The 20,439-nt window shown below is 36.4% G+C and overlaps 1 protein-coding gene across 1 annotated transcript in view; it reads left to right on the forward strand.

Moving 5' to 3' along the window:
* Positions 1-20,439, forward strand: part of FAM184B (family with sequence similarity 184 member B) — a 39,350-nt gene that overhangs the window by 11,615 nt on the left and 7,296 nt on the right. Inside the window, 6 exon segments of the mRNA XM_042807897.1 lie at positions 922-1,686; positions 8,740-8,850; positions 16,809-17,021; positions 18,324-18,477; positions 19,635-19,747; positions 20,171-20,355. Of these exon segments, the coding sequence (XP_042663831.1) occupies positions 922-1,686; positions 8,740-8,850; positions 16,809-17,021; positions 18,324-18,477; positions 19,635-19,747; positions 20,171-20,355 (1,541 nt within the window).

The raw sequence follows: 20,439 nt of genomic DNA on the forward strand, positions 1-20,439 counted from the left end.
CCTTGGTATATGTCATGAGTCATGAACGAAGCCTGCTTGGGGTAGTTATTTGTCTTATAGTCATGAGAATTATTATTCTGCATTTTGTAGAAGAAAATAAAACGTCAAAAGTTTTAAATCAGTTGTTTGAAAAAATTGCTTTTTGTCATCGGGGGCTCACTTGAATCTGCTAAAATCTGATTTCTGAGATTGATAGCTGTTTCTGAAGTGGGGAAAGAAAAAAAAACATTGCCTGAGCACTTCTCAGAATCAAGCAAAAAGGTGATTGCAGTCAAGTAATACCTATCTTGAAATGGTGACTGAGCTAATTTACCAGGCATGGGGCTTCCAGGAGTGCATCTTTAGTGGTGTTTTAGTTTGAGTCAGGAGTGCAAAATTTAATCCTCCTTATAAACTTTTCTATCATTTACATCACAGAATGATTTTGGCCCACATGACCTTGATGTCAGGAGTTCAGGTTTCACTCTACAGATCTGCTATTGCTGCTCCCCAGCACTTGCTAATGCTAAAGGCAATGAGGCAGGTAGTCCTCCTGCTCTGAAGGCTAGGTGAACTGGACTACAAATACAGAGTCAGTTAGGTAGAAAAGGGGCCCTATACCATCCGTTGTATCAGAAATCAGACTAGGGGCATGAAATGACCACTTGCCAAGAATAAAAAAGGAAATTTCTGACAAAAAAATATTGTTTCTCACAGCATTGTCTTCCTTCCCTATAAGGTTTTGCAGTTTGTAATTGTCTATTCTGTTCCTAGAGAAAAAAAAAAAACCACCACCACCACAAAGAAACAACAAGAAAAAAAAGATTAAACTGCAGCAGTAATTCTCTTTTAGCATTTAATACCTTGATAAATATAGTAACTGAATTTCTGACTATCATTTACCAGATACTTTAATTTTCTATTACTTTTCTTGTTCTGTAGGTGATATATGCCCTGAACACTAAGAATGATGAACATGAGGCTAGTATAAAAGCTCTGAGAGAGGCTCATGAAGAAGAAATTCAGCACATTCTTGCTGAGACAAGGGAAACAATTCTCCAGTGTAAAAGCAAAGTTGAAGAAGAACAATTGCTGAGAAAACATATTCAGGCCCTTGAAATTGCCGTAGAACAACACAAGAGGCTAAAGGAAGAAGCCTTGGCAGAGTTAACATTGTGCAAGAAGCAGGTGGAAGGTAGGGAGCCGAGAACAGAAGGAAAACAAATACAAATGGTCCTTTCTACAGACACGGTAGATACAAATGCAGACTTTGAAAACAAGCTTCTACATTTAAATCAGGAATCTGATGGACTGTTAAATGAATGCAAAGCATCTAGGAGAGCAAATTTAGATAAAATTTTAAATATAGATGAAAAATACAGTGTGAAAGGACAAGCTCTAATAAATGAGATAGAAAACCTGAAGAGTGAGAACCAGAGAGCAACTGAAGAATACACTCAGAAAACAAGTAAACTGCAAGCTTCTTCTGAGAGAGAAAAAGAGGATTTGAAAAACGCTATGCAGCAATCTGTAATAGAAACAAGGAAGAAATGTCAGCAACGAGAAATGGAGCAAAGGAAGAGCTCAGAGGCTGAGGAGGGTTTTTTGCTGCAGCAGGTAAAGAAGCTGGAGGCAAACCTAGAGGAAAAAAGCCAGAAAATAAATGAGAGGAAGAAGCATTCCCAGAAGCTGAAGGAGAGAATACAGGTAGAGTATGAGTCTGTGATCTCTGACTATAAAAGTGAAAATTATCAGTTCTTCAAAATTTGAGGGAGGAGAGGTCTTTTAAATATCATATTGGGTCAAATGCTTTGTAAGCACTAAAGCAGTTTTAGAGGATTAGAAGTGAAATAGGAGAGATATAGTACTGAGAGTTTTAAAGAAAGAGTTAAGATGATTAGGAGGTCTCATTAGGAGAACTCTTTGAACACTAGACTTTGTATTTGCTGAGGGAGGAGTGATGTAAAATTTTTCTGTTGACTGAACAGAGCTTTACCTTTCCTGCCCAGAAGTGTGAACAGCGAGCAGGCGCCAATGCTAGCAGTAAGTACTTAGAGAGTACATTCTCCTTTCCTCTTGTGGTTGCCAACAGCTCAGTGTATGGATATGAACAGGGTTAGATAAGAGACCTGAGCTGGCAGGTTAGGAATCAAGCACCTTGTGTTGTATGACTCTTGTGACAGGGGCTTGTACCAAGTGACATTTAATGAAGTTAAGTTCATAAAACTGAAGTTTTACGTGCTGAGCCATGAGACTTTCACTGTGAGTTCTCACCTCGCCCTTTGCCTGTCTACCCTAGCTGGTGCATATCTCGTACATATGCAGCACAGCTCTGCAGCCCCTTTCTGCTTAGTTGCATCATGCGTCGGATGCAGTTTCAGAGGTTGGCACATCACAGGCAATCTGCCATCCAGCTGCATTTGGTACATAAGGTCAGGCTGTGGGGGAGACACTGATGAACTGTGCTGAAGCCAAAGCACCCAGCCACGCTCTGTGTTCAACAGTTCCACTTCCTTCTAATACTGTTGGTCCTTCCCATCATATAAACTCACCTACCAGACCTGTCCCCGGCCCTATGACAGCAATCTTGCATATTAGATAAGAAAACACCTTGAAGGTTTAGACTTGGAGTATTTCAGAATAACAGTAATTGTTTCCTGATGGGAAAGATTTCTCTCCTTTAGAGTCAGAGGACCCCAGAATCCTGTAGAGAGCAGGGTCACCTCAGTCAGCTGTGTTCCTTCAAGACAACTCTGACCCATTTCACCATTTGCCCTCGCATCCTGCCTGTCATTATCATTTTGCTGATGGTGAAGAGTTCTGGGCCTCTTCTCTGACAATGTTCTTTGAGGGAGTTCAGCCTTCAATACAGTCACTGCCTTTTTGTTTCACAAGATCAAAGGGTGAATTGAATACACCTTCCCCAGCATTATTCAGACTCCATTCTCTCAGTGTGTAGATCTGTACAATCTCTATCTTCTGTAGAAAAGTGGAGAGAATATAATGAATGATAGAGATGCAGATAAGCCATTTTTTTAAATTGAGTCAGAGAAATGTGTAATACCTGTTTCAAAGTGATAGAGAGGAAGAAGAAAAGTAAGATCCTGATTTCGTGTGGGTACTTGAAGTAACATTCAGGAGAAATGAAGAATGGAGACATGAAAATGTACGTACATGGTTTACTGTTCTGATTTATCATATAAAAAATGCAGTCTTTTAGGAATAAATAATGTAAAACGTGATAGGAACTGGAATTAAGAAGGTGGTGTCATTAGCAATTTAATTTCTAAATTCAGTATCAGCATGATAAAACTGAAATAGTTTCTCAGGAACGTGTGCTCAGCTTGTACATTTCAGATCTTCTAAGTCTATGGAATAAGGCTGATTTACATACCACGGGAGCATATTGCCTTGAATCTTTAAAGAGATAGACTCAGACTAGGATAAATCTGGAAGAAGGAAAACAGTTACACACAATGTTATTTTCTGCTTCTTTCCAGTTTAAATAAAAACGTAGAAGTTTCTCCTTTCTAAATTGACTATTTCTGTTCCCACCATTAAATACTGCATTTTTTTTTTTCAGAATCCTGTGGACAATGGCAGACTAGGAAACAGAAGCATTTCTTTAATCAGAAATACCTCTGATCATTAGTAAATACTAGCAAGAAAAGTTATTATAAGGCATGAAAGATAAAAGGACTGATGTTTAAGCAAGATGAAGTTTCTGTTTTCTCCTTAGTGTATGCCAAGAAGTTTGAGACCTTTAGATGAAAGGTGTCACATTAGTGCACTTTTATAATTATTACTGCAGAAGAGAGAATACAGAGGATGACAAGTCATTAAGTCTCATCTGTTCAGTCTAGTTTTAGAAGAATTTTGGCATATGCCAGAGGTAAAAGGAGCAAGCTTACCCTTAGGTTTTCAACTACAGAGAGTGATAAATACAAGTTAGTTTTAACCCATGAGGTTTTACTCAACATTCATAACCTCAGGCATCTTTTAGATGGTAACTCTAGATGTGTGTTCACTTTACAATACTGCCTACATCTGAGGGAATAGCTTCACATTACAAATGTTCTGGCAGCAGAGACAGTTTAAGTATATGGAACAGCAAAAAATGCATTTAAACCATTTCTGTAGGTGAAAGATTTATATGATGGAACTGCACCAAGAGAGAAATTGACCGTTTATTTCAGATGGAAAAAAAAAAGGACATATATAATAAATGTAGAGGTAATGTCATGTATATTTTAGGATTTGGAAATGTAGCTTAAGGGAACACAACAAGAAATTCTAGGATCAAAAGGTATAGTGAAAAAAAGTGGAGGAAGATCTAAGTGTAGTCAAAGAGAGAAATACACTTCAAGAGAAGGAAATCCTGCAAAAAGCAGGTAAGATCCTCATTAATGTAATTCTGAAGTATTTCCCTTGTTAGTAGTCACTCACATTGGAAATTCCACAAGTTATTTATGCTATTTGAAATGTAAATTTTGATACCACAGAAGATACGGAAACTATAATGAATTCCCAAAGCAAAGCTATTAAAGTAGATGAACTGAAACATCAAATAACACAGCTGCAGAAAATGACTTCTGCCAAACAGAGCCAGAACAAAAGTGGCTCTAAAGATGTGCAAGAGCATAAACAGGTGGTTTGCTCTCAAATATTCAAAAGCACGGCATGCCAAAAGTACTGAAATCAATGTAATTTTTATTTTAGGATTATTGGCTTTTAGGTTATTCTACAGCAGTCAATCCTGCAAGATTCCCAGATCTCTGACCTCATCCAGTGGAACACTGGCTCGTGTTCATAACCTAAAGTACATGAGTTGCTGCAGTGACAGCAAAGAAACTACTGACATCCTTGAGCTAGACCAGGGCAGAGCGTTCAACTTCTTCTGTAATCAAAACCTTAAAGAGAACAAGGTCCAAGGCAGACTTTCTCTGTTGAGGTCAAATTGGAATACTCATTTTTTTTTTTAAATCTAGAAAACAGTTCTTCTGAAAAGCTATGCAGAAATAATATCAGGAATAAACTCAGTATGAGAAAAGTATGTATCCTGAGAGTTTCCTCTGTACAGTGTCTCCCCTTAAACAATTGTCCAGCTCCAAATCTTTTCTATAATTTTTAGTTCTCTTAGAATACTGTTATGCTAGCATTCTGGAAAATTAGACCCAGCAACCCAGCATCAGAAACATAACAAAAACCAAATTGTCCTTTGTGCTTTTTCACAGAACTAAGGTTGTCTTTGAGGAAGCCTGCATGGTTGGAAGTGAGTCACACACCCAAACTCAAACCAGAACAGCAAAAAACCCCCCCATCCCTAGACTGCAGAAGGAGCACACAGCCCTGAATGGCTACAGTTCTACATTGTTAACTAACATAAAACCAGTATTTTTCAATGGACTATAGCCACCTAAATAGCATATTCCCTACAAAATAGACTACTGTGACCCCAGAATTCTACCCTGGTTTTGTCATATAGCTACTGTGTTTTATGGACTATGGAAACTGTAGCTATTTAAAGAGAGCAGATGAATAAAAGACACAGAGAACTTGCTTTGTAAAGACAAGCGTCAGTCCCGTAAGGAGATTTATCTGAAGGAATAGCTATTAAAAAGGCTGGAAGATCTTGTAATGAAGCATACAAAGGAAATCAAGCCAGTCTAAAACATCATGGAATCTGAAAGAAAAAAATGCAGAAGGTAGTAAGAGTGTTCTTCTATTTATAGATGCACTAATTCATCTGGTTTTAATCTTACTGGTCACAGTGACATCATTTGAATTATACTTACTGGAGGCACTTTGAATTAACAGAAAATGCAAGGATTTTCTCACTATGATCTTACTGAAAAAAAAAAAAAAAGGGAAAAAAAGTCAAGCTGATGTATTTCTGTGAAAAGCTACACAGGCAGGAAGGTGAATTTATCATTGATGTGATAAACTACCTTCTTAGCAACATTTATCCTTGCATGCTTTGCATGTGTCAGTTGGAGTGTTTAATATAAGGTCTCTCCTGAAGAAAAATGTATTCTAGGTGTATTCCAATTTCTGACTTAAATTTCCATGTATTGCTGCTGTGAAATACTCAAATACATTGATTTCATCAAAATTTTGCATTGTTTAGGCAGAGGATATAATTCTGCAAAGTGTTGGTAAATTATTTCAATGTGCAGGTGTTACCAATGAAATGATGACTAGTTACAAACAAATACACGCATATATGTCCTTATTTAACTTTAGTTAAGTAAGTTACTTAAGTGAGTCAGAAGAAATGCTCATCTTTTCATGGATCCAGACAGGTTGCCTAAGCAATACCTTTTCTCAACGTGTTTTAAGTGGCTGAGCTGTAATTTTTGTTACTGGTATACATTAGCAATTGGCTTAAGAGATTCTTCAAAGAATTTCACTTTACAATAACTGCTGTATGTGGCTGGATCATTTGGCTCTGGGAAGTTTGCAATCTGTAATGTTTCTGTGCAGTAGGAACCTAAATGTGAGCTGAAATTTATTCAGATGGAGGAAAACCTTGAAATGCATATTTAGTTTTAAGCACATGCTTTAATGCTTAGTGAAACTTATAACTAAGTGCATGCCCAAGTGGTTTGACAAATTTGGGAATAAATTAAGGAGGAATTTAGTTTTTGTCTCCGAATGTACGTGTGTGTTTGTCAGACATCTTCTAGACAGAAGAAAAGTTGATTAAAGCAATTTGTAGAATTGGACAATCACACTGCTGGACAAGTGTTCTTTAGACCCTTCTTGGTGCTAAGAATATACTGCTACCATTTTTCCCAGTTTTAATGCTGCTGTACCTTTCTGGGTTCAACATTTACTTGAGAATAATAAAATTGCTGGTTGACAAGTTTTGAGGTCATAGAAAGCATGCAGCTTCTATCACCAAATGTTGAGCTTCATAGTACCTTCTAGATTTTGGAGACTAGGAATTGTGTTAAGTGCTCATCAGAAGAATTAATTTCTCCCTATGAAACTGCTGAAGTTTATACATATATGGAATCTCATTTCTCAAAAAAGAACCTGTGTGAGTAAATTATTTTATCTAATTGTGGAAGTGCTCATGTTTGATCAGTATCTGAAGATGCAGTTCTTCATGGTACGCAGTTACATTATCAAACATAAGCCTTATGAAAAGGACTTTGCTTTTTATATAGTGTATTCTTTTATGTGAATAAGTTTGTACAGGTATACTTAAAATGATGCCAGGCTGAAGCTCTGCCTGTGAGTCAGATCAAGCTTAAATATCAAACACTTTAGTAAAAAAGGCATAATAATAGGCATTAATTGCTTATAGGCGATAAATATTATTGCTTATAACCACCTCTTCTTAGAGATTCATATTAATTAAATCAGAAAAGTGGTTGAACTAGTAAAAAAAATAGTAGAGCTAGTAAAAAAAGTTAGTGGAAAAATCTTGAGTTAGTAAAACTTAATTAAAATTACAGTATTTTTCATTACTCATGCTATTTATATCCTCTGATGCAATTAAGGCCTATATCATCTGTTTGGGAACTATTTGAGATCTATTTTCCAGATAGAAAAATTAAGATATTGAGAAGGAAGTTGGCAGAGTTGCAGTGGGAGTGATGCAGACACTTCAGCTTTAACCAAAAAGCCCATTATATTGTCTTCTTTTCTTACAGGCAAACCTGAATCTAATTTCTCACTTGCAAAATTAATGTCTCTGTGTTTGATTCCATCCTTTAATTGCTGCCTAACATTTATCTGGTTTTTAAACTGTGAAATGCTAATGTATTCTCCTTTACTTAATTATGAGTTGCAAGGAATACCTCACTATTGCCTGTGCTTCTGTTTCCTAAGATCATGCCATCCTCCTAATTATTATCACTTTCTTAGGTTTTAGGTAATTTTACTGTTATCTTGAATTCTTTAAGTCATTGTGCTGTAAAAATGGGGGTGGGGAGGCTGTGAGAAGGGGCTGTACATGATGGGGGAGGTGTTAAATTGCTGTGTTTAATCTGTTTCCTCCATTTGTGGTGTCTGAAAATATGGTAGAATATTTTTGAGTCAGCAAACTGGCACAAAGAGGAAGAGCAAGCACACTAATAAGCTTGTAATATATATTACTTCCGGACATTTCTAGAAGTTGCTCACTCAGTCTTTCTACAGTAAACAATTGCTCACATTTGCTACAAGCTCTTCACTGTCTTGCATGTGGTACTATCACTGATTTTTCAAAAACTATTTCCAGCAATAAGGTGATAATATAGTCTTCATTTATTTATTTTATTTTATTTTTGCTTCCTCACTGGGGTTTTCTTTATGGATGCTATAAGATAGTGCTTCCTTTGATTCCATTTTCAACTAATTGCCCATTAGTTAGTCATCTGGTTATTTATATGGTCCATGTATATTTATGTTTTTTCAGATCTTGTGGGTGACTCTTACATACTAAATTATTTTTGAACACTAACACCACTTAAGGCAAAACAGTCTAGTTCCTAATGCTGTATGGTTTTCCACCTCAGAGAAGCTTTCAGCACAAGGTTAGGATTATGTGAGCTCTATTATCTAACACTAATATTAGAAAGAACCAAACCAAACTGTTAATACTTCTTTGATTGAATAATCCATGAGTGACATTAAAATACAGTAGCATGTATTACTGTGTAAACTGCTCTATTGTCTACGTTAATGTAGATGAAATGTTCTTTCTTTTTCATGCTGCATGTTTTGTCTCAGCTATTGCATGCTTATTTATTTATTTATTTTACATTTTAGGACCTTCAGACACAGCTAGAGGAATTCAAAAGAAAATCTGAGTTTGAACTGAAGCAACTAGAGAAAGAGAAAGAAGTCCTAACTGGGAAACTTCAAAACTCTTCACTTGAGGTAAACTGGGCATAACTGTAACCCAGTAATAAAAGAGACCTTCATTTTTCCTCTCTTCTGGGATATTCTTGATTAGATTTTGCAGACCAAGTAATACAAATTTTCCAGATTAGTACATCAACCAAAATATTTATACAGGAAGTGTCATGTGAAAAGCCATAACAAGTTGGATAAATAATTTTCTGCCAAAACAAAAGCAGAACCCCTACAAGGCAATTACTTATCCCGTTAAACACTTCACCTTTAACATTTCTGCCAACTGTGAACACACGTTTTCTCCCACTCAGGTTTTCCCCTTTTGTGTGGTGCAGTTCTTTTTGGGAGATGCTATCTGCTTTAAAAGGTTACATTCAGATTATTTCATTTTCTTTAGTGTGATTATGTGAAATTTTCACCTTTGAACATTTTGATACTTTTATTTATTGCATAAACTATTAACTAACTGCTTTAACAGAACTGTAATCAGAGTCCTAGTGAAAAGTTCTGATAATGCTCAGTGCTGCGTTTGTTTTTCTACCTCAAGTATATCATTGCATTCAGTACCTTTTTCAGAAGAACAATGAAAAGATTTGTGAGTGTCCACTCTGGGAGATTATAGGTGAATTGACATGTTTTCACATGAATTTGCCATCCATTTCTTGTTTTTTTCCTGCCAATCCAGGTTTTGAGGTTCCAAGATTTTATTAAGCAAAATGAGGATATTCCCAAATATACAAAATTTCTTAAGTCTAATTCAAGAAAAAGAAATGAACAACCAGAATTAGGTAGCTCACATTGTGGAACTACTGAATTACAGATAGGCACTGTTGTTCTAAGTGGCTATCTACAATTTCCATTGCTTTATATTGTCACAGTTTTTAACCAGTTTCACTTTCATAGAGTGGGAGCTTGCATGGGAACAGCTCCACAAAAGTTGAAGAACTAGATCTTTCTCAGCTGGCATTTTTGCCATCTGAGTAGCCATAAGCTCTTTTTGAGTGAAGACAGAAGCAGGACAGATAGGCTCATCAGGGGGCTCAGCAAGATATTGCCCCTGCTCCCCTACCCACTTCCACTTTCCCACATGCCATTACTCCTGCTTGGTGCAGCATGTTCCGGCAATCAGGGCATGTGTTGTGGTCATTTACCCTGTAACACCTGCTTTTTCTCCCATTTGTGCTGTACTAGCAGTAATAGTTCTGAGTGCAGCATGGTCTTTTCCCTTTAAATTCTCTGTAAAACAGATTTTTACATTCTAGTATCGCAGTTGGGTTCTGACATTTTATCAATTTCCCAGTCTTAGGAACGGAGAATCTAAATGTAGTTCTTAATGTTCATAAAGTTCTTTTTAAATCCTGGGTTTAGGTTTCATTACACCTTTCTGCATGCCGCTGTTTCCTACAGGTACTTCTCTGAGAGAATTTCAGGTCAATCCAACCAGTGTTGACCTATCTACAGTGACTTCTTTGCACCTAATGCAAAACATGGGTTCTCAGAAATCAGTCATCTTTATTCTTTTTCAAATTCCCCTAAATGTACCTATTTCTACAAAAATATCTTAGTCCACTCAAAGCTGAAAAATGACCATGATATTTTGGCATCCCTGGGTAATGTCTGAAAGTTATACTGCTTTGAGGTGTGAGGGGAAGAGATGGAAGGGAGAGTAGTGGCACACTGATCCCGTAGTATTGTGTACATGCATGCAGGTGGTGTATTCCATTGAAAGGTCTCAAAAAAGTCAAAAGGCTTATGACAAGATGCAATTATTGTTCGGGTTTTGCAGATGGAAAAAGTGAGGCAGTGAGTCATCAAATTACTTTTATTGAAGTCACACATTCAGGACAGAAAAATATCCTAGAATCTAACAATGCTCCCAAAAGGGCAGAAATGTTCCCTCTGAAGAGAAATTTTGCATTTTCTTGGTACTCTGTAAGTTACTTTCTGAACCAATCACTTGGCAGTATTGCCAGGGAGCTGAAGTAATTTCAGCTTACAGTACTTCCCTTCTATAGATATGTGAATATTCACATCCAAGAAACCACCATTTACTACACAACATTATATGTTTCACTGAGGGCATGATTTCCATCTGGGAACCTTTGCAAAGGCTCAGCCCAGAGCTTCCACCTCAGAGGTTAGGCAATGTGCTGTTACTAATCCAGTTCTAACCTGGATACAATTTCAGATCTAAATATAGTTTCCTTGGTTGCATAAAGCACATTTTTGGTTGGGCTGACATAGCTAGAACACTATGCACAGTAGACAGAATCATGATAATTTAATCTCTCTGGGGATGCACTTCAAAGTGGCCATATTTCTGTATTACCAAGTTTTTCTGGATCAAAACATCAGATTCATGCCTGTTTGGTCCTTTGGAAAGGAGGATGCGAGATTCTGTGTCAGCTGAATTCTAATTCATTAGTTGTCATCCAGCTCCTTGATTCAACATATGTTAAAGGGACAAGTGCAGGCATCACCTCATCATGATATATCTTTGAACAATGCTAGCACAGCAAAGCCTAAAGCCTCGACAGAGATCTTGTAGGTACCACCAAATAGCAGCAGTAGAGATGTGCCTAGTGTGTTCATACCTGTTTCTCCAGTCAGGAGAAACATTGCCTTAAATTTAGGAAGGCAGTTAACTGTGAACTTAACTGAAGTAACTGTAAAATAAGCCTAAAGACAACAGTAAAACATAACTTCGTTATTTTGATGTTACTTCTTACACCATGTTTTGGTGTAATAACATCATAGTATGAGTAAAACCCTGTAGCATTTGAGTGCCTTATTTTAACTCTCTGAACAAATTCTCAATTGTGGTGATTCTTGTATAATACATCAAAAGGCAGCTTTAAGCATTTTATATAAATTCATCCCCTAGCACTGCGTAGAGAAACTGGGATCTTTCTACTTAAAAGATACAGGAATTCAAAATATTCTCTATAATAACAACTTTAGATCTTGCCTTTGAGATTTCACACTTCTTGCATACAATAAATAAAAGAAAGGGAGAACAGACATAAGATAGACTTCAAGTAGTGCTTGCAAGCACAGTGAATTAAAATAATCAAAGCAGAAGTCAAATTGGGGGAGCCAGCTGTGATGGCATGCAAGGCCTTGTACTTGCCCAGTATTTTTGCTCATAGGCTATCAAAGTCTGAGAGGTACTTCTTCAAAAGAATCAAGCCATTGTCCCAGGAGGAGGACAGTAATTATGGTTAGAAAAGAATGGAAGTTGAAAGACTTTTGCAATATTTCAAAACTTATCTGTCATCTTTCAGTAATAGTTGTTCATTTTTTCTTTACTTGTAAGACAGTGGGAGGCAAAATCAGCTGTCATAAGAAAGGGCAAGTGCAAACATAACCCTGAAATTTGAAAAGAATTCATCAGAGCCTAGAAAAAAATAGTTTCCTAGAGTTTATGCTATGGATAGCTATTAGTTGCATCTTTAAGACCACTTTATGCAATTCTGGTAGATAAAAGTTAATAAATAATGGTATTAGAGATACATTTTTTTTTCAAGAGGTTTTGTTTTGCAGCAGAAAGATATAAAACAATGTTGCTGGTCTATTAATAGTAAAAGGAGCCAGATAGATTCTGGACTGATGTGAGTTGGTATAGTTTCATTGGCTTAAATGTTACTTTACTAATTTTACAAACTGAGGGTCTGGCTATCTGTTTTGAAGTAATGAAACACAATAAAAGCCTGGGCACTGCAAAATATTCCAGAGGAGGATTTGCGCTGGTGGATTTGAAGCCTCCTTTACCTGAAAGACAGTAGGAGGAAACCTGATGGGATGGAAATGGTTGTTTCTTAACCTCTAATATGTTAGAAGTAGCAGGATTAATGAGAAAGAGTATGTTTGTATTCCTGATGTATTTGTGTAGGTATTTTTCCCTAAATTACTGAAAAATAATATTTTTAGAAATACTTTTCCATATGGTTTATTACTACATTATGTTTTCTGTTGCTACCAATTTAGTGCTTAGCCTATTTCTAGTTAGTATGATCTTATGTTTCATGCTAGTATTGCTTTGAACCAATAATTGCCTATGAAGAGAGTCTGGAAGGTTAGTAACGTTGTGACCATACCTGAAGTTTATATAAGCTTCTCTTCATCTTCCCCATCTAGATGAATACTTAATTTACAAAAGAAATATTCCAAGCAACATTTTTCCTGTTTCCAATTTTACTATTAGAAAATACACAGCCTACTCTTCTGGCACTCACTGGCTTACTTTCAGGAAGCCCAGAAAAAGAAAAAAAAGATTATGCTTGAGTGTAGTAATTCTGATGCATATTATATCAGCTGATATAGGGGACTGTACAGCATTACGTGTTTCACATCAAAGGTTAGTTTTATAAGGAACCTCAGTACTTAAAAACTTCAGTGTTTCCTTTTTTAATATAGGGAAACATTGGCTTGAGTTCAATAGGCATTAAGACAAAGTAAATGTTTTACCTGTAACCAGAAGCCAAAGTGCCCATTTAGTTAAATCTTATGATTTACCACTTATTTCTTAAAGAATAAAAAAAATGGAGCAGCTCTGGAAACAAAGGTATGGTTGGCAAGTGGCTCTGGCATCTGACTGTTCTTGGAGTGTATCCAGGCCACAGATAGTTCCCATCACACAGACACATTAAAGATAATTAGTGTTTTTCATTAAGAATAACATTTAGCAATTATTCTTCACTAGTTTGTTCAGACAGATAATTTTCTCTGTGTTTAATTGGATGACACAGAAGAAAAAGCCAAGAAACGACTGGATGATTATTTAACTTAAACTCACAGTTTGGGGCAGCTGAATCTAAGTGTTCTTTCAAATTTGCTAACTCAGATCAACTTGGTTGGATAGCTTCAGTGAAATTCAAATGTGCCATGTTGGTTTGAAATTGTTTAAGAAGTGGTAAAACTAATCTTTTATTTTCTGGCACTTAAAAGGAACAAAATAAAAAACCTGATTCACAAAACACTGGATGAAGGAATGTTTGTTTTCTTCTTATCTACCAACCAAGCATACACCGTGATGTGCTTGTATTTTTATTTCTTCTGTCAGCTTTCTCACCATTTAAAAAGTTCCTTTGTCATTGGTTTATAGGATAAAACAGGGTGAGCAACAGTATGTCACCTGTTGACACTTTTTCACTGGTATATTAAGTTGTCAGTGGACAACCTAGGCCTTCATCACTTGGGTAAATGTCCTAGTTACCTTCATATGCACACGCACGTACTCTCTCACTCTCTTGGCTTTTCTGTGCCTCCATACTTCCTTTCTCTTACACACACAAAACTGAACCACCATTGCCATATCTTCTTCCCATGTTCTGTGAATAAAGCCCTTTGTCTCCTGGCAACTGATGGAATAATTTAAGTTTTAAAAACATTTAATTCAGTCTGGAGGAAATATTTTCATTTTTCAGTTTGACATGTACATTGAAAAATATTTCATTTGGGTTGCTTTGACTAGAAGTTTTATTGATCAATTGATTTGGCCACAAAATAGGAGAAAGTCATCTGCCCAAGTGAGTAGCTTTAGTAAAGAGTTTTTTAACAAGATTCATCTCTGCTTGCAGACTTCTGTCATGCCTATATTACAGAAACTGTTGTAGATCTTAGTACATGTGAAACATCAGTAATAAACCGATATAATAAACTAAGTATCTACCTCATCTGGTAATGGAAATCCACATTAATTATAATAGTACTATGACCCTTTGTGAGAAAACCATTGGAAGGGCTTCAGAGGGAAACTGAAGTACAACATCAGTGATGATCAATAATCACCACCACCACCAATTAATTGGAGAAAAGGAACCTGGCTTGTGGATTTGAAGTGAAGGACAAACTCTATTTAAATGGAAGGAACACAGTATACTGACTTGTGTATAGGAACAACAGTTCTGCAGCCATAAACCTACTCAAAAATGGAACAGTAATTCTTTCTTGTAGCTGCTCACAGAGGTACAGAAAACAGATTTAGTAAAGGAAGTTATGTAGTTCTCATGAGACACGTGTGTGTTCAGGTAACAGGTTTTGAGTTATCTCCACAGCACATGAAGTCCATGAATATTCGTATTTCACATGAATTGTGCTTACATAGAAATCACTAATTGTCAACTGATATTCTCTGTATGCAAACTTTGTACTCAAAATTATAAACTAGCAGACCACATAGACCAAGTTTTTACAAAGTTTTCAGGCCCTTATTTGGTTGTTCTGAAGAAAAAACAGTTAAAGTAGGACAAATTGATCAAGTAGAAATAATTCTTCCCAAGCTGTGGGTGTTTCCAAAAAAAAAAGGTTCACATTCATTTTTCTTTTTTAATATCAGGATTCATTTCTGGGACATAAAATCTTGTATAAATTCTGTAGAGAAGGGAGTAGATGCCAGGAAATGGTAAAAGCAGAAATCTGGACTAGAAGTGAAGACAAATCAAGGTATAATACAGTTGAAAATTGTGGTCATAAAGTGGGAGTACAGAATGTCTTTTTCCAAAAGGAGTTCAAACCCTGGGAACTGATACAAGCTCTGAGTTTTGCAGCATTTTGAGTCTTCAAAGTACAGTTCTGTGCCAGGAAACTGTAAGAATAGTAGAGGCTTAGCGAATACTTGAATAAGGGCTGTGATCCATCTGGGAATGGAGAGGAGCCTTAGGAGAGGGAAAGGAGAGAACTCATCCTTTGGAGGAGAGGAGCCAGCACACTTAACCAATGTGAGAAAGAGCAGATCCATGAGCTATCAGGAGTACATTTATTTAGCCCTCATCAGAAAAGATTCCTGTGATGTGGAGAGATCTGGCATAGCTCATTAGTATCTCCCTTTGGACAGTGCAATGCTGACTGTGGCCATGAAGTTAAGAAGTAAGTGCTTTGCATGGCATGGCTCCTTTTCTCTTCTGTAACACAAAATATACCAGAACAGTGCTATGAGAATGAAATGAGGAAGTATATAAACATCTTATCCCACTTAGTAAATCTTCATCCAGCTTTTGTGGTACTTCATCAGAAAGGACCACAAGTATACAGCTGAAGTTACAAGCAATTATTTAGCTAGCTAAAGCTGCAGTGCTTCTTCAACTAACAAACTGCAGGTGTGCGTAACATCATTTGAATCACTTAAAGTCACATTATATTCTTAGGACGACAACTTCTTCCTTTCACAGTTGGAACTGTGTTTTGCTAAGGCTGGAAAGTACAAGTATATTAAAACTGCATGGCAGAGCAAAAAAAACTGACTTGGAAGTCAGAGAGGGAGCAGCAAAAATGCTAACTGGCCTGACTGCTCTATCTGACTTCCAAGTCTCTTTTGCTTTGCCATGCCTCCTGCAAAGCCTTTATGTCTCTTGCCTTTTCTTTTGGGGAATATGTGAAAGAGGATGGTCTGTCTTCCAGTTTTAATATACTTGTACTTTCCAGCCTTAGCGAAACAGAATTCCACACCTGCAAAAGTCACAGGTTATAATCTGTATCATATCCAATTTGTGGGTGGTATTTTTTTGTTACTTTTGTTTCAGCCATTATAGACATGTGTCTTGTATTTAGTAATTAAGCTAAGAAAGGGGAGAAAATAAATCTGAAGCACAATGTGCAGAATTCTTGTTTCCATTGGTTCTAATCTACTGCTTTATATAAATAGACTCTGCAGGGTTACATCTCCAGGATGACAATAAGCACAGCCTCAGGCCTGCCTCCTTGTTTGTGACATAATTATTGTGCAAGTTGAGCTATGGATTGTACGTATGAGATGGAGACTATTTGAAAAGAAATAATTTAAGAAAAGTACTTGATGGGCAGTAGACAGTATATGCAAAAGGGATGTCATTCTTCATTGAAAAAAGGGCTCCTTGCATGAAACAAGCATCTTGCTATTTTTCATAGACCAACACGAGTTCATAAAACGTACTCACATTTACATAATTCCTCTCCATTGTGAATGCAACCATTAATCCTGTTATGCTTACTTACTTTACTGGAAGGTGGATCAGCTGAAGCAAACATTAGATCAACAAGCAAATAATTTCAAGGAGTCACTGAAGAAACATAATCTACAGTCAAACAAAGAAAAAGAGAAGCTTTTGCAGGATCTCCAAAACACCATTAAAGAAAACCAGAATGTTAAACTGCAGCTGGAGGCATCACATCATAAAGTCTTAAAAATGTTGGAGAAAAGCAAAAATCAGGAACTCAAGGTTAGTTTATGACATACTAGTGTAAAAAAAAAAAAAAAGTATTTGTGGGATAAACCATATTAGCCAGAGCCAATTATCAAAACTCGGTTTACCTCGAGTTATCTTAATGATGGGTTGTCATTGTTGCACATAATGAATTATTCTGTTGTTTTGAAACCTCATCATCTTCAGGTTGTTTTTGTTTTTGTTTTTTTTTTTTTTTTTTTTATGATTTTAACATTTGAACTTACACCACACGTGAATAAGATGGTTTCATAAAATAATATAGCCTACCCTGTTCAGTTAGGCTGCGATGAATACAAGCTCCTCTAGCTGTGCTCTTGCTTCAGAAATACAAGGGAATTCCTAAGTGTATTATTAACAGGACTCAGTTCTATTCTTTTTCATCCATTATTAATTTATACATAAATACTTTAAAAGAATATAATAGACATGTATAAAGATGTGTATTGCCTTAGATACCTTCGAGAAATCAATTCTGTAAGTAGATAACCAAAGCTTCTAAGTGTGCAAGAAGATTTATTTCAGTGACAAAATGTTAATGCAATATATTGACGTTCTGAAGGATGTTGCTGTTTGAGGAAAAAAAAAAAACCAACTTTAAAAATGTACATGTGATTGTGACATGGGGTTCACATATCCCTGTTGATATTGCAAACCTTAGGGAAAACCTGTTTATAAAACATATGTAGTAAAACCACTCTAAGTAGAATTTAATAGCTTTTTTATATATTCAGAATAAAATCCCAGCTTTAACAAAACCAAGCTGAAGGCAGTAAGCTGGTAAAAATTAAACTGAGGGTAGGAGTTTGCTTTCAGAGCCACTACAGAACAACTGCTCTGTCATTTACAGTGTATCATCAGCAGCACTTACAATGACAGTGGAAGTTTTAGCCAAGAACAATACAAGGAAAGATAGAAGCCTTTGTCTGACACACTGTGATAAGTAATGACATAGAGGTCAAATCTGGGGGGCTTTTTAGGTTGAATAATAAAACATCTTTCTAATGTCAGACAGTGCAAAGATTTCTGTTATTATTTCATGATGTACAACAAACCTAATAGATGATATCTTGATAATTTCTTGTGTCCCTAATAAGTCTTATTTTTTAACTTCAGCTCATTTTTATTCTTGCATTGATAAAGTGTCATGTAAAGTGGTGATGAAAATAAAAGTTCTACTATGAAAGACCAGATTCATTCAAGCATTACAAGTATAACAACAAGGTGATAGGCTCCAACTACTTTGTTTTATTTGGTTTGGTTTGGTTTGTTTTTTTTGGGGGGGGCTTTTGCATACAGGAGACAGAAGAACGTTTGAAAAAGGAATTTAATGAGACTTTCAAGATCCAACATCAGTCTCATAGGCTGGAAATACAAACCTTGGAAGAGAAAGCAAAGAAAGAATTACATGATGAACTTGAGCAGATACAGAAGCAGCAAACCCTGGTGCTAGGTACGTCTCATGTCATGCACAGCTCATACTGCTTGATTATATGCTGAAAAGTGCTGACTTTCCTCCCATTCATCTTCTTTCCCATCTTCTGGGAACTCAGGTCTTTGTGAATCTCTGTTTCAATACCCTGCAATTTCAGTAATACAGACTTAATATTCTTTGCTAACCTAGCTCTCAACTGTCAACAGCAGAATGTTGCTGGGAGAGTAGTCTGGCGTACAACATTCAAGTATGCATTACCAAGTATATTAAATTGAAATACTGTAGTTAGTGTATATGAGGGTTTTTTTTTTTTTTTTTTAATATGATGTGAAGAATTAGTATATGTGGTTCAAGTCTTTTCTATTGAGTACAGCAGTGGAGATCAGTTGCCCCATATGTATTGTTTGGTCAGTTTAGAAAGTTTCCTAAACTCTTCAGAACTAAACGGAACATTGCATTAGAAGGACCTGTAATATCTCTGGGTTTGAACTCAGGTCATTAAAGCTCATCTATAAAAGGTTTTTTAGTTAAAGAAAGAATAATTTGAAAGTACTTTAAGTACAAACTGTATTCTTGGGGTTTTTTTCAGTAATGGAAATATGCTAGAAGGACTTGTTACTCTCTAAAGTTTGTTTGTTCAATAGATAAATTCTGTTATTTTTCAAGAAAAATTGTAGGGAAACAAGACAGAAAAATTTATTTCTCCTTGTACTTGATCCATCCTGAAACTTGTACCCAAAATAGACAAAAGTTGCAATGTATGACAGATCTGCTTACATAAATGTTGTACTTCTCTAACACAACCAGAGCTCTCCTTAGTCTGCCTTATGGCCCTCTATACAACACCAGTAGACTTAACAGGGAAGCTCAGGGGTGCTCCAGTAAAGTCCAAGGTTAGAAGAAGCAATTACAGTGATTTAGTCTGCCAAACAACTGCCACAGAATTACCTCTCTGATTCCAGTGTTGAGTCATTGCTATTGTAGCTACATATCTTCTTACTATTGCTCAACTGAGTTACTTCTCTAGTAATAGGAGGCCATTATACTTAAGGGCAAAGGAGTTGAGAAACAAACCAAAATGTAATGTATTTATGTTTTTGTCTACATTGCCTATGTCTACCTTCATGCAGCTGGCCTCTGACTGCCTCAGTGATTGTCTGTCTGATTGTTACTAGGATCTCTAAGGATGGAACTCTCTGAGCAACAGATGTCGTGCACTAATCTCAAGAAACAAATAGAAGAACTCCAGATGGAGCTGAGGAGTGTGAGGACACTGAAGAAGCAACAGGCAAGAATCCAGTTACTGCTTCATTGCCATGTCACATTTTGCAAAAGGAGTAGTATCAAATTTCTCCCTCCAGAGATAATGGAAGTATACAGAATCCCTTACAGAAATGGAATGGGTTTCCTTCCCATATGTTACCCTTTAAAATGTTAGTGTTGTTTATAATCTTTTCCCAATGGGCAGGCTTTTTTCCATTTAAAGGTCAGAATCTACAACAGAAATAAATAAATGAACGTTACAATGAAAGAAATTTTATGAGAGCTGTAAAATATGTTCAGGAGGTTTTGATCACAGACTTTGTCTTGCACATAGAATTGCACATATAATTGAAAAATCAGTTCACAAAAATTCAGTGCACACAATTCCAGTGAGCTCTTTGCATTAAATAATTAGAGTGTGAATAACTAAATTTGGTCTTTTTCTTAGGAAGGAAGTAGCCAGAGCCAGATCAGATCTCTTCATGATGAACTGGAAAAATGTCAGACTGAAATTTCTGCACTCAAGAAAGAGAATTTACTTTTGAAGGACACAATGGAGCTACTCAGTGTTGAGTTGGAGTCACAGAGGCAAGAAGCTGCACAGCTTCAAGATAGGGAGAAACAGCACAGAAGGTTAGCCTTGAATTCATGCTTTACATTGATTTCTAGAGAGTCAATAATAATGCTAGCATCACAGGTGTTCTAAATGTGATAAGT

Source organism: Tyto alba, unplaced genomic scaffold (assembly GCF_018691265.1).
Source record: "Tyto alba isolate M040663 unplaced genomic scaffold, T.alba_DEE_v4.0 Super-Scaffold_6, whole genome shotgun sequence".
Taxonomy (NCBI): domain Eukaryota; kingdom Metazoa; phylum Chordata; class Aves; order Strigiformes; family Tytonidae; genus Tyto; species Tyto alba.